This window comes from Canis lupus, chromosome 2 (assembly GCF_003254725.2).
Source record: "Canis lupus dingo isolate Sandy chromosome 2, ASM325472v2, whole genome shotgun sequence".
NCBI lineage: Eukaryota > Metazoa > Chordata > Mammalia > Carnivora > Canidae > Canis > Canis lupus.
In genome coordinates this window covers 1,535,858-1,550,246 of record NC_064244.1, presented here as the reverse complement: position 1 = coordinate 1,550,246, position 14,389 = coordinate 1,535,858, and the positions used below count along the sequence as shown (strand labels likewise).

The window sequence follows — 14,389 nt, the reverse complement described above, 5'->3', positions numbered from 1 at the left end:
CATTCTTTTATAGGTTTATGGGTTACTGAGTTAAGCTTTTCTACACATCATCTCTTGTTTTTCAATATAAAATTGTGAAACTCTTAATTAACAAAGTGTTTAAGTTGTATGTTCTGAAAACTCCAAATTACTTTCTAGAACATCCTGAATGTTCATTTTTATCAAACTTCTTTCCATTCAACTACTGTATAGGGATGGTTTAAGTATATCCATCCACCTTTGCTGAGAAGCAAAATGTTTAAAGAAGTTTGTCACTTGCTTAGATTTGGTTCATTTGAATACTCAGAAAATGAAAATCTCAGTATTTTTGCTTAGGTTAATTCAACTAAATGTGGTTTATAACCTTTGTTTCATAGACTGTTCAGACAAAAATGGTTAAATATTATACATAAGAAAATTACTTGTGGATAACCAATAGCATCTCCTACATTTAACATTGACTTTAGTTTCTTGAAATATGTCAAATCAAAATATATTTTTATCTTATTTTGAATGGCATTCTTGCAGAAAGTAAACTCTATTGTCTCTTATTTTCCCCACCAGGGACCCAGATGGAAGGATGCTCTTAGATATTTTTGATGAAAACCTTCACCCTCTTTCGGTAATCTCCTCCTGATGTTGTTTAATTATTTCTCTTTTGTTTTTATTGGGTGGCCAGTCATCTGAAACTCTTTCCTTCCCCAGAAATCCGAAGTGCCACCAGATTATGACAAACACAACCCCGAGCAGAAACAGATTTACCGGTTTGTTCGGACACTGTTCAGTGCTGCTCAGCTGACAGCTGAATGTGCCATTGTCACCCTGGTGAGTGCCTTCATGATGACTGCAGCGATTCTGTAGTTCGCTGGCAGAGATGGTAAGCAGAGAGTCTTACCAGCTACCTTAGGGAAACTACATCTTCGCCTTCAAGGTTGTCTTTGTTGTTGTTGTTGTTGTTTTGGAAGAATACATAATGGATCCCCCAAAAGAGGGTGTGAAGTCCATTCCACAGTCCCCACTGAAAGTCAGTTATAAAATCACATTCAAAAACAATAAATGTCCAGGTTTCCTGTTGTTGATTCTGTGCAAAGATTTTAATGACATTAATAAGATCCGATGGACACATATATCCTTTGTGAATACCTGTATAGGAAGACGTGCTGTGTATTACTGCCTTCTCTTTTGTGATTTTTGTGTCAGTAATGTGTAAGATATTCACACACAATGTGGACATATCTGCACTTTAATACTCAGATAAGATATAAAAATTTATAATCTTACTTAGATTCTTAAAATTTTAGAGACTATTTAGGTCAGATCTCATTTGGGAAATAGATTAACGTGGAACCCATTCTCACCTTTTATTGTGTGCACTTAGATAACTTAGCTCTGCCTGTGAGTAAGCCATCCCACAGGGAGATCCGAAAGCCATTCCTGTTGCTTCTGAAAAGAGATTATTGTCTACTAGAAAGTTTACAGGCCACCCAAGGACCCCTTGTATCTCTGCCACACTAAGAGCTTTGTGCCCTTCAGCTAATTCAACAGTAAACCTGTTTGTTTATTCATTCATTGGTTCATCCGTTTGTGTGTTCACTCTTTCTCTCACTGACTTGCTGTCTAATGGGTAAAACAGACATTCAGCAAGTAATCATTGGGTGATTTGGAATGATTCTAGATTCTTCTGTCCTATTTGAGAAGTGTATTTATTGCTTGGCTTTCAAGTTCTTACAAAAACACGCAGCAGGGATGCAGGGTTGAAATTGTTGTAAAGGGAAATGGCAATAAAGAGAAAAGAAGGGTAAGAAAACCAGATGACCACATGAGATTAGTACTAACCTTCATGCCATGAAGAAAGATTTATTTTGAAACTGCTACAGATGGAACACGGGGATTTTTTTAACTCTAATTCCTAAGAAAATTATGACCTGATTGTGACCTGATAAGAGTTACTAGCATGAAGAGGTTAGTGTCCTGTGGAGGACAAGGGCTGAGATTTTAATCCCTGCCACTTCCCCAGCTTTAGCCGAGATATTAAGAGAACATCTGAGGTGCATTCCATTTCCAAGGGTGACAGGGAGCCTTGGTTGGTTCATGTCTTTGGAGTGCTGTAGGAGTGGTGCATTTTTGTCAGTAGCTATGGAAACCTTCACTTGACGTGTTCAATAAACTGGTGACTTCACAGGAGATGAGCTTGTATTGGGGTCGTGGTATTTACAACCTAATGAGAGATGAGCAGCTTCGGAGTCCCACGTAGTAGGTACATTACTGCAGACCACTTCTGGCTGCTGCGGCTTGTGGTGGCTGAGAGCCCTTTCTATGATCATTCTGCCCTTCTCTGTGCCGCTTCAGATCAGAAGCAGCCATTCAGAACAAGTTCAGTCTAGAGTTGACAGAGAAGCATTAATCACTACCTTTCTCCAGGGAATTGTCTGGTGTCTTGGCATGCTGCCCAGATTGAAGCTGGGGGCGGACAGCAGTTAGCTCTGGCCCTGTTGCCCACAAGGAACAAAACTGCAGCCTGCCTGTGGTAAGAGCTTCCAGGACCTTCAAATACCCAGAACCTACTTTACTCAAAGCAAATATTTCACAGCTTAATTACCTTTGTTTTAAAAGAGTAACAACCTAATATCACTAGATGTATTTTTTTAGCCTTGCAGAATATTCTGAAAGTTCTGCCATTGATATTGACACATGAGGAAATTTAAAAAAGGATGAAGTAACTGAAATTGCACCTTGCTGAATTCTGATAAGTTTTTGCTTATGGGCATTGTATAATATTCCCAACAACAGCTGTGGAAAGTGGGGGTTGGGTGGAAGACCATGGTCTCCAGCTGCCCCTCTGTACGGCCTGTCCTTTCTCTCAGGAGTTACTGGGTTAACCTTAGAGCCATGAGCAGACAGCCTTTTCAGTCCCACGTTTGGTACTTGGATAACAAAATATAGCTCCCTGTCTACGCCAGGGATTTTCATCATAAGGATGAGAAACCTACACTAAGAATAAGAAGCCAAGGCAGGAGATTGATTGGGAGGTTGCAGAGTCCCATGGATCCCTGTCCTCTGCGGCAGGGTCCTCTCCCCCGACCCCCCACTGCCCCCTTCTCTGGGGCTGCCTTTTCTTGTCTCTATTCCCTTTGGGTTTGCAGCATTAAATTTCAGGCTGGCTTCTGGTCAGGTGGACGTGGCAGGGAAGTAGCTGTCCTAACCTTGGCGCTCTATCACTGTGTAAGTCCCAACACTGGCTAATTCAACCTCTTGTGTTTAGGTCAGATTTTGGAGAGGAGATGAATTTCGATTGGCTTCATCAGTGATTGGTCCAGTTCCTTTGGGTCAGATGTTTGCCCTTGGAACAGTCAGTTCTTACCCAGAGGTGATAGGACAGAAGGGCCCAGGCTCTGTCCCCAGCCATTGTTTTCCTCACTCTGCTAAACACCTCCAGCAGTTCCTCCAGCAGTTCTGTGTTCCCTGAGGAAGACAGAAAGAAGGCCTTTATGTGACCTCTAATAGGATTGGGCCACCTCTCATCTCAACTGAGCCGCCACCACTCTCCCATCTGGGCCTCTTGGTCTTTCCTGCACATACCGGTACCTGCCTTGGGACTTGAGCACTTGACACCATTGCCAGGAATCCTCTTTCCCAGATAGCATGTGCCACGACCCTGCCTTCCTTTAAGTCTTCACTCAAAGGGTCCGTTCGAGGGGCCATACTTTGAATTGTAACCTCCCTTCTCCCCCATGTTCCCTTCTCATCATTTCCTGTTTTTTCTTCATAGCACTTGTCACCAATTAACATTCTTTAGGCTTTAGTCATTTATCTTATTTTGTTTATAAGTTCCATGATTAAGAGGTCTTTAAAATCTTTTTGTCTTTCTTACTCACTGAGATATGACCAGCATCTGGAACACAGCAGGTACCTAATGAATACTAAATGTCAGAGTAAGTGTAGTAATAGCTACCTGCTGCTGAAGCAATAAAAGTGGTGTTGGTGCACCTCACACTTTGATACCTAGGGAGCATTTGGGAGCTATTTGCTGTAGTTACCCCTTATCCCAGGGTTTGGTAACTTGGAACTCCTGTTCTGCTGTTTCACTGCTTAAGTTATTAAGGTAAGCTTTCTGAGGGGAGGATGGCCAAGTCTGTAGTTTGGGGACACTGCTCAGCCACTCCCCTGAGTGTTGCTTACAAGGTTGGCCCCCTCTGGAGGGCTGTAGTGATGTGATGGACTGGAGAGGAGGTCAGTAGCTGATGGGGAGGAAGCAGGCATAAAGAGGGGGAGTTGGGAAGAATGGGGGTGGCACCTACTGCAAATAACCAGACAGAGGAGATGTAGTAGTACCTTTTTATTAATTCCTTATTTTTTGTAGCTTTATTAAAATGTAGTCTAACTTACCATAAAATCCACTTAGAGCACTTCAGTGGTTCTCTGTATCTTGTGCAACAACCATCACCATAACCTAATATTTCAGAATATTCTCATCCCCCCATAAAGAAACCCTTCACCCTTTAGCCGCCACTCCCCATCCCCAGTCCCACCCTAGGCCCATGTAACCCCACTAATCTATTCTCTTTCTTAAGGGACTTGCCTGTTCAAGAAGTAGAATGGATCCATATAATATGTGGTCTTTTGTAACTCGCTTTTCACTTACCGTAATGCTTTCAGACATTATCCATTTTGTAACTTGTAGAGTATTTCATTCTTTTTTGTTGCCAAATAATATTCTAGTTTCTTTATTCAAATTCATCAGTTGATGGACATATGAATGTCTCTTTTTTAGTTATTATGAATAATGCTGCTGTGAACATTTGTGTACATGTTTTTGAATAGGCATATATTTTCATTTCTCTTGCTGTATACCTAGGAGTGGAATTGCTAGGTCATATGGTAACTCTTAAATTTTTTGAGGAACAGTCTGTTTTCCAGCATGGTTGCACCATTTTTTATTCCCATTGGCAATTCCCTAATAGGACGGTTCCAATTTCTCCATATTACATTCTTGTCAGCACTTTTTGTTGTCTGTTTTGATTCTAGCCAATTCTAGTGGGTATAAAGTGTTATCTCATTATAGTTTGGGTTGGTATTTCCCTAAAGATTAATAATGTTGACCATCTTTTCATGTGTTTACTGGCTGTTTGTATATCTTCTTTGGAGAAATGTCTCTTCAAATTCTTTGATCCTCCCCCCCTTTTTAAAGATTTTATTTATTTATTCATTAGAGACACAGAGAGGCAGAGACACAAGCAGAGGGAAAATCAGGCTCCCTGCAGGGAGCCCGATGCAGGACTCGATCCCAGGACCCTGGGATCATGACCTGAGCTAAAGGCAGACACTCAACCACTGAGCCACCCAGGCATCCCTCTAATTTTAGACCTTACGTTTAGGTATGTGACCCATTTTGAACTCATTTTTGTGAAATAGGGGACCAAGTTTATTTATTTATTTATTTATTTATTTATTTGCATGGGATATCTGGTTCCTGCAGTGCCATTTGTTGAAGAGACTGTCCTTTACTCATTGAATTGTTTTGGAACTTTTGTCAAAATCAGTTGACCGTAAATGTGCAAGATTATTTCTGGACTTTCAGTTTTATTCTGTTGATCTGTATTTCTTTATACCCACACCACACTGTCTTGATTACCATAGCTTTGTAGTTGAAATCAGAAAGTATAACTCTAGGGGCACCTGGGCAGCTCAGTCAGTTAAGTGTCCGACTCTTGATTTTGGCTCAGGTCATGATCTCAGGGTCTTGAGGTTGGGCTCTGTGCCAGTTGAGAAGCCAACTTAAGATTCTCTCTCTCTCTCTCTCTTCCTCTGCCCTCCCCCTACTCTCTCTCTCTCTCTTTCTCGAAAGAGAAGGAAGGAACGAACGAACGATGACTCTCCCAACTATGTTCTTCTCTTTAAGATCTTTTTGACTATTCTATGACCCTTAAATTTTCAGTTTTAAAATTAGCTTGTTTCCGCAAAAACAAACAAGCAGAAACAAAATCAGCTAGGATTTTGATGGGGACTACATTGAATATGTAGATCAATTTGGGGAGTATGTCAGTCTTAACACTAGTAAGTCTTCTAATCTGGAATATGGGATATCTTTCCTTTTAGATTTTCTTCAGTTTCTTTCAGCAGCTTTATAGTTTTCAGGGCACACGTCTTGCACTTCTTTGCTAAATTTATTCCTAGGCTTTTCATTCTGTTTCATGCAATAGTATGTAGAATTATTTTCTTCATTTTCATTTTCATATTGTTTATTGCTAGTGTATAGAAATACAATTTATTTTATTTGGATTCCTTTCTCATTGCTGAACTCATTTTAGTTTTTATAATATTTACTAGATTCTTTGAATTTTATATATGCAGGATCCTGTCATCTGCAATAGGTATAGTTTTACTTCTTCCTTTCTAAGTTGGATGCTTTTTACTGGTTTTTCTGGCATATTTGCCTTGGCTAGACCTTTAGTGCAGTTGAGTAGAAGTGTGAGAGTGTACATCCTTGTCTTGTTCATGATCTTATAGGGAAAGCTTTCGGGATTTTTCTGTTAAATATAATGTTAATTGTGGGTTTTTCATAGATGCCTTTTGTCAAGTTGAGGAAATTCCCTTCTATTCTTAATTTGTGGAGTTTTTTTTTTTTTTTTTTCCCTTAAAAGAGTTTTGGATTCTGTCAAATGCTTTTTCAGCATATGTTCAGATTGATCATGTGATTATTTTTCCTTTATTTTATCAATATGTTAAAATCAACCTTGCATTCCTGGGGATAAATTATTATACTTTTTTAAAAAGATTTTATTTTTTTGAGAGAGAGAGAGAGGACATGTGCACACGAGTGGGGGTGGGGAGAGGCAGAGGAAGGGAGAAGTTTGACATGGCAGTTTATCCCAGGACCCTGTGATCATGACCTGAGCTGAAGGTAGATGCTTAACCAACTGAGCCACCCAGACGTGCCTCCCTCACCCCCCCCCCCCCCGCTGATAAATTATCCCACATGGTTGTTGTATATAATTATTGTTATGTGTTGCTGGATTGGATTTACTAGTATTTTGTTCAGAATTTTTGCGTTATATTTGTAGGGGATATTGTTCTTTAATTTTCTTGTGGTCTCTTTTGGAATCAGCATAATACTGATCTCATAATTAGGAAGTATTCTTTCTATTTTTCTGAAGAGTTTGAAGATTGGTATTAATTCTTAAATGTTTGGTAGAATTCACTACTAAAGTCATCTTGGTTAGGATTTTTCTTTGTTGGAAGTTGTTTTTTTTTTGTTGTTGTTGTTGGAAGTTTTTATATTACAAATTCAATCTCTTTCCTTATAGGTATATTCCAATTATCTATTTCTTTTTCAATTAGTGTCTTTTAGGAATTTGTCCATTGCATCTAAATTATCCAATTTGTTGATAACAGTTGTTTGTAGTATTCCCTTACAATTTTTAAAAATTTCTGTAAAGTCCATTGTAATGCCTCCTTTTGTTTCTGCTTCTGCTGATTTTAGTCTTCTTTACTTTTTTCTTGGTCTGGCAAAAGGTTTATCAATTTTAGTGATCTTTCTAAAGAACCAAAATTTAGTTTTACTGATTTTCTACTTTTCTATTCTTTATTTCATTTATTTCCATTGTAATCTTTATTAATTCCTTCCTGCTGCTTGCTTTACGTTAGTTTGCGCCTTTTTTTTTTTTTTTTTTTTTTTTGGTCTGGTTACTTGTGGATATTGTTTAGAAAAATCAATTGTATATTGTTTCACTTGGTAGAGAATTAAAATACACAAGTGGGACTCAAGAAGTTATAGCTTAAGGTGGAAGGTTAGGTTATTGATTTGAGATTGTCCTTTTTTAATGTAGGAATTTAATAAATTTCCCTCTAAGCTTCGACTATTTTGCATAAATTTTGGCATGTTGTGTTTTCATTTTTATAGATATATTTTCTTGAGTAAGCTTTTAATTTTAGATGTACAGAAAAATTGTGAAGATAGTATAGAATTCCTATGTACCTCACACCCAGTTTTTTACTAATATCTATAAAATTACATAACATCTATGATGTTATTAGCCTCTTGTATTTGAATGATATATTTGTCATAATTAAAGACCTGATACTGAGACATTAACTAAAGTTCACGGTTTATTTAGATTTCCTTAGTTTTTCCCATTGTCCTTTTTCTTTCTCAGGATCCCGTCCAGGATACATTACATTTAGTTGGCATGTCTCCTTAGGTTCCTCTTGTCTGTAATTGTTTCTCAGACGTTCCTTGTTCTTTTTTTTTTTTTTTTTAAGTTTTATTTAATTCCAGTTAGTTAATTTATAGTGTTGTTATGTTAGTTTCAGTTGTACAATATAGTGATTGAACAATTCCATACATCAGGCCTGTGTTCATTACAAGTGCACACCCTAATCTCTATCACCTATTTAACCCATCCCCATGCCACCCTCCCCTCTGGTAACCATCCGTTTGTTCTCTATAATTAGAGTCTGTTTCTTGGTTTGTCTCTCTCTCTTTTTTTTCCCCTTTCCTTGTTTGTTAAATTGCACATGTGAGTGAAATCATACTGTTATTTGCCTTTCTCTGACTTATCGCTTAGCATTATACTCCCAGGCTCCATCCATGTTGTTGCAAATGGCAAGATTTCATTCCTTTTTAATGGCTGAATAATATTCATGTGTGTGTGTGTGTGTGTGTACCACATCTTTATCCATTCATCAGTCGTTGGACATGTTGGCTGCCTCCATAATTTGGCTATTGTAAATAATGCTGCAGTAAACATTGAGGTGCATGTATCCCTTTGAATTAGTGTTTTTGTGTTCTTTGTTAAATACCCAATAGTGTGATGGCAGGATCATACAGAATACTTCCATTTTTAACTTTTTGAGGAACCTCCTTACTATTTTCTGCACTGGCTGTACCAGTCTACATTCCCACCAAGAGTGCGTGAGTATTCTTTTTTCTTCAGGTCCTCGCCAACACCTGTTGTGTCTTGTATTGTGTCAGATTTTAACCATTCTGACAGGTTTAAAGTGGTGCCTCATTGTGGTTTTGATTTTTATTTCCCTGATGGTAGGTGATGATGAGCATCTTTTCTTTTCTTTTTTTTTTTTTTTTAAAGATTTTTATTTATTTATTCATGAGAGACACAGAGAGAGAGAGAGAGTCAGAGACACAGGCAGAGGGAGAAGCAGGCTCCATGCAGGAAGCCTAACATGGGACTCGATCCCGGGTCTCCAGGATCAGGCCTTGGGCTGACAGCAGCACTAAACCACTGAGCCACCCGGGCTGCCCTCTGAACAACTTTCCATGTGTCTGTTGGCACCTCTATGTCTGACATTGGGGAGATGTCTGTTCATGTCTTTTGGCCATTTTTTAATTGGAATTTTTTTTTTGGTATTGAGTTTTCTGAGCTCTTTATATATTTTGGATACTAACTGTTTATCAGATATGCCATTTGCATGTATTTTCTCCCATTGTATAGGTTGTCCTTTACTTTTGTTGATTGTTTCTCTTGCTTTGCAGAGCTTTTTATTTTGACATAATCCCAAGAGTTTATTTTTGCTTCTGTTTTCCTTGCCTTAGAAGGCATATCTAAAACAAAAAAATTGGTATGCCTGACATCAAGAAGTTACTATCTATATTGTCTTGTAGGGTTTTTTTTGTTTCAGATCTCACATTTAGGTCTTTAATCCATTTTGAATTTACTTTTGTCTATGGTGTAAGAGAGTGGTCCAGTGTCATTCTCTTGAACATAGCTGTCCAGTTTTCCCAGCACCATTTGTTGAGGAGACGGTCTTTTTTCCTTTGGATATTCTTTCCTTTGTTGAAGATTAATTGACTATAAAATTATGGGTTTATTTCTGGGTTTTCTGTTCTGTTCTATTGAATCTATGTATCTATTTTCTGCCGTACTGTTTACTGATCACAGCTTTGTACTATAGCTTGAAGTCTGGAACTGTGATGCTTCCACCTTTTCTTTTCTTTTTCAAGATTACATTGGCTATTTGGTGTCTTTTGTGCTTCCATACAAGAATCTAGGATTGTTTGTTCTAGCTCTGTGAAAAATGCAATTAGTATTTTGATAGGGATTGCATTAAATATATAAATAACTTTGGGTAGTATAGGCATTAAAAAAATTTTTTTTATTTATTTATTCATGAGAGACACAGAGAGAAGCAGAGACAGAGGCAGAGGGAGAAACAGGCTCCCTGCAGGGAGCCTGATGTGGGATCGGTCCCAGGACCCCGGGATCATGACCTGAGCCAAAGGCAGATACTCAACCACTGAGCCACCCAGGCTTCCCTGGGTAGTATAGGCATTTTAACGATATTTATTCTTCCCACCCATGAGTGTGGAATGTCTTTCCATTTCTTGGTGTTGTCTTCATTTTCTTTCATTAGTGTTTTATAGTTTTCAGAATATAGGTCTTTTACCTTTTTGATTAGGCTTATTCCTAGGTACCTTATTATTTGTGGTACAGTTTTAAATGGGATTTTTTTTCTGCTGCTTCCTTATTGGTGTATAGAAATGTAACAGATTCTGTACATTGATTTTGTACTCTGAGTTTACTAAATTTGTTTATCAGTTCTAGCATTTTTTAGTTTCAGATTTTCTGTATAATATCATGTATCATCTGCAAATACTGAAAGTTTTACTTCTTCCTTACTGATTTGGATGCCTTTTATTTCTTTTTGTTGTCTGATTGCTGTGTCCAGGACTTCCAATGCTATATAAAATAAATGGGAGAATGTACATCGCATCTTGTTCCTGACCTTAGGGGAAAAACTGAGGATGATGTTAGCTGTGGGTTTTTCATATAGGGCCTTTATTATGTTGAGGTATGTTTCCTCTAAACCTACTTTATTGAGTATTTTTATCATGAATGGATGTTATGCTTTGTCAAATGCCTTCTCTGTGTCTGTTGAAATGATTATATGATTTTTATCCTTTCTTTTGTTGATGTAATGTATCACATTGATTGATTTACATATATTGAACTACCGTTGCATCCCAAATTCTGCTTGATTGTGGCGAATGATTTTTTAAATGCATTATTGGATTTAGTTTGCTAATATTTGGTGAGGATTTATCTGTGCTCATCAGAGATATCGACCTATAGTTCTCCTTTTTTGTGTTGTCTTTAATAATGTTTATTTGAGAGTTTTCTTGTTTCTTGAGGTAGGCCTGTATTACTACAAATTTCCCTCTTTCCTCTTTTGCTGCATCCCAAATACTTTGGACCATTGTGTTTTCAAATTCATTTGTTTTCATGTATTTTTTTATTTCCTTTTTTATTTCTTGATTGACCCATTCATTGTTTGGTGGAATGTTATTTAACCCCCATGTGTTTGTGTGTTATTTCCAGATTTTTTTCTTGTTGTTGATTTCTAGTTTCATAGCATGTGGTAAGAAAAAAATGCATGTTTTTAATTTGTTGAGACCTGATTTGTGGCTTAATGTATGACCTATTCAGGAGAATGTTTCATATGTACTTGAAAAGAATGTGTATTCTGCTTTTAGGGTGGAATGTTCTGAATATAACTGTTGGATCCATCTGGTCCAGTGTGTCATTCAAAGCCAACTCTTTCCTTAGTGATTTTTTTGTTTGGATGATTTACCAATTGCTGTTAACTGAGGTATTAAAGTCCCCTACTATTATTGTATTACTGTTGATTATTTCCTTTATGTTTGTTATTAGCTGCTTTATGTATTTGAGTGTTCCCATATATGGTGCATAAATGTTTACAATTGTTATATTTTCTTGTTGGATTTTTTCCCTTTATAATTATATAGTGTCCTTCTTTGTCTCTTGTTACAGTCTTTGTTTTAAAGTCCATTTTGTCCTGTATGAGTACTACTATCCCAGCTTTCTTTTCACTTCCATTTGCATGGTAAATAATTTTCCATCTCTTCACTTTGAATCTTCATGTGTGTTTAGGTCTGAAATGAGTTTCCTATATCTCATGATATCTTAATCATATCTTTTGATTGGAGTGTTTAGGTCATTTACATTCAAAGTAATTATTGATGGGTATGTACTTATAGCCCTTTTCTTGTTTTATGGTTGTTTTTGCAGTTCTTCTCTATTCCTTCTCATTCTCTTTGCTCACATTTTGTTGGCTTTCTTTAGTGATATACTTGGATTCCTTTCTTTTTATTTTTTTGCATGTCTTTGAATTTTGATTTTTGGTTACCATTAGATTTGTATATAACATCTTCTGCCTATAGCAGTCTATATAAAATTGATCATTACTTAAGTTTGAAACCCATTCTTTACTCCTCTCCTTGTTATGTTTTAGGTATCTGGTATCATAATTTACTTCCTTTTATTCTGTTAATCCCTTGACTGAGTTTTATAGATACACCTAATTTTACTGCTTCTTGTGATTCCTACTTTTTTTTTTTTTTTTAACTTTTGCTTATGGTCTGTCTTTTCTACTCAATGAATCCCCTTTAACATTTCTTATAGGGCTATTTAGTAGTCATGAATTCCTTTAACTTTTGTTTGTCTAGGAAACTTTTTATCCTTCCTATTCTGAATGATTGTCTTGCTAGATAGAGTATTCTAGTCTGCAGGTTGTTTCCTTTCAGCACTTTGAATATATCATGCCACTCTCTTCTGGCCTGCAGTTTCTGCTGAGAAATCTGCTGATAGGCAGATTATGGGGTTTCCCTTGTATGTAACAGCCTTCTTTTCTGTTGCTGCTTTTCTTTCTTTCTTTCTTTCTTTCTTTCTTTCTTTCTTTCTTTCTTTCTTTCTTTCTTTTTTTTTTTTTTTTTTTAAGATTTTATTCATTTATTCATGAGACCCAGAGAGAAAGAGAGAGAGAGAGGCAGAGACACAGGCAGAGGGAGAAGCAGGCTCCATGCCGGGAGCCCGACACTCCAGGATTATGCCCTGAGCCAAAGGCAGACGCTCAACTGCTGAGCCACCCAGGGATCCCTCTCTTGCTGCTTTTCACATTCTCTTTATCATCACTTTCTGCCATCTTAATTACTATGTGTCTTAATGTGGATCTCTTTGGGTTGATTTTGCTGGGGGCTCTCTTTGCTTCTTGTATTTGGATTTCTTTTTACTTCCCCAGATTCAGAAGTTTTCAGCTTTATTGCTTAAATTAATTTTCTGCCTTCTTTTCTCTCTCTTCTCCTTGTGGGATCACTATAATGCAGATGTTATTATGTCTGATGTTGTCCCTGCATTCCCAATATCTATTTTCATTTTTTATTATTTTTTTCTCTCCTATTCAGCTCGATTGCTTTCCATTACTCTGTCCTCCTGATGCTGATCAGTTCTGCTTTCTCTCATCTACTCTTCTTCTAATGTATTTTTAGTTTCAGATATTGGGTCTGATTAAACCATCTCTGATTGGTTCTTTTTTATGTTTTCTATCTCTTTGTTGAGGGTCTCATTGAAGTCCTATACCCTTTTCTCAAGCCCAGTGAGTATCTTTATGACCATTACTTTGAATTCTCTACCATGGGATCCCTGGGTGGCGCAGCGGTTTGGCGCCTGCCTTTGGCCCAGGGCGTGATCCTGGAGACCCGGGATCGAATCCCACGTCGGGCTCCCGGTGCATGGAGCCTGCTTCTCCCTCTGCCTATGTCTCTGCCTCTCTCTCTCACTGTGTGCCTATCATAAATAAAAAAAAAAATTAAAAACAAAAAAAAGAAAAAGAAAAAAAAATGAATTCTCTACCATGCATATTATCTCTGTTTTGTTTAAGTCTCTTCCTGTGTTTTTTTTTTTTTTTTTCCAGTTCTTTGATTTGGAGCATATTTGTCTGTCTCCTCATTTTGTCGCTCTGTGTCTATTTCTGTGTCACCTATGTCTCCTGCTCTTGAAAGCAGTGTTCTTATGAAGAAGAGGTCCTGTAGTGCCCTGCAGTGCATTGTCCCCTGTTCCCCATAATCTTGTGCTTCACTGATGTCCTGTGTGTGTTGTGTGTATCCTGTTGTGGTGAGCCACTTTTGCTATCAGTCCGGTCATCTGCCGTGGTTCACTTTGCCTGTTTGGGGAAGATTTGGTCCCTGTGTGGACCAGTCTGGGACTACCTTGGGCTTGAGTTGAGTCAGCCCAGGCATTTGTCAGAGAGGTCGTAGCACCAGTGGCAGATGCTTTCCCTGTTTGGTCCTCTGAGAAGTGTTCATGGGAGGTGGCAGGGCTACAATCAGGACCAGATGTCTACCCTTAGTCCACTGCTGGGACTACAGATGGACTGGTGTGTGAGGCCATCTTCCCCTGTCCCTGGGGTAGGAGTCACTTTGGGGTTGTGCTTGTCCCTGTTGGGGCTTTTTGCACACTGCCAGACTTGTAGCACCACATTGGATGGGCCCTGGCCAAAAACACATCAAAGGAAACAAGACCACAGGACAATGCGGGTGCAGGTGGACAATGTTATTAGCAAGGTTTGTGCCAGTCCACTAAGGTAGGGGACCTTAGCC

At 38.1% G+C, this 14,389-nt stretch overlaps 1 protein-coding gene across 11 annotated transcripts in view; it reads left to right on the top strand.

Annotated features, from left to right (window-relative positions):
- CCNY (cyclin Y) overlaps positions 1-14,389 on the top strand; it is a 335,524-nt gene that overhangs the window by 289,515 nt on the left and 31,620 nt on the right. For all 11 annotated transcript variants that reach the window (XM_049099405.1, XM_025478431.3, XM_049099407.1 and 8 more), the window contains 2 exons: positions 544-601; positions 685-804. In XM_049099405.1, coding sequence (XP_048955362.1) covers positions 544-601; positions 685-804 — 178 coding nt within the window. The remainder of the gene's footprint in view (positions 1-543; positions 602-684; positions 805-14,389) is intronic.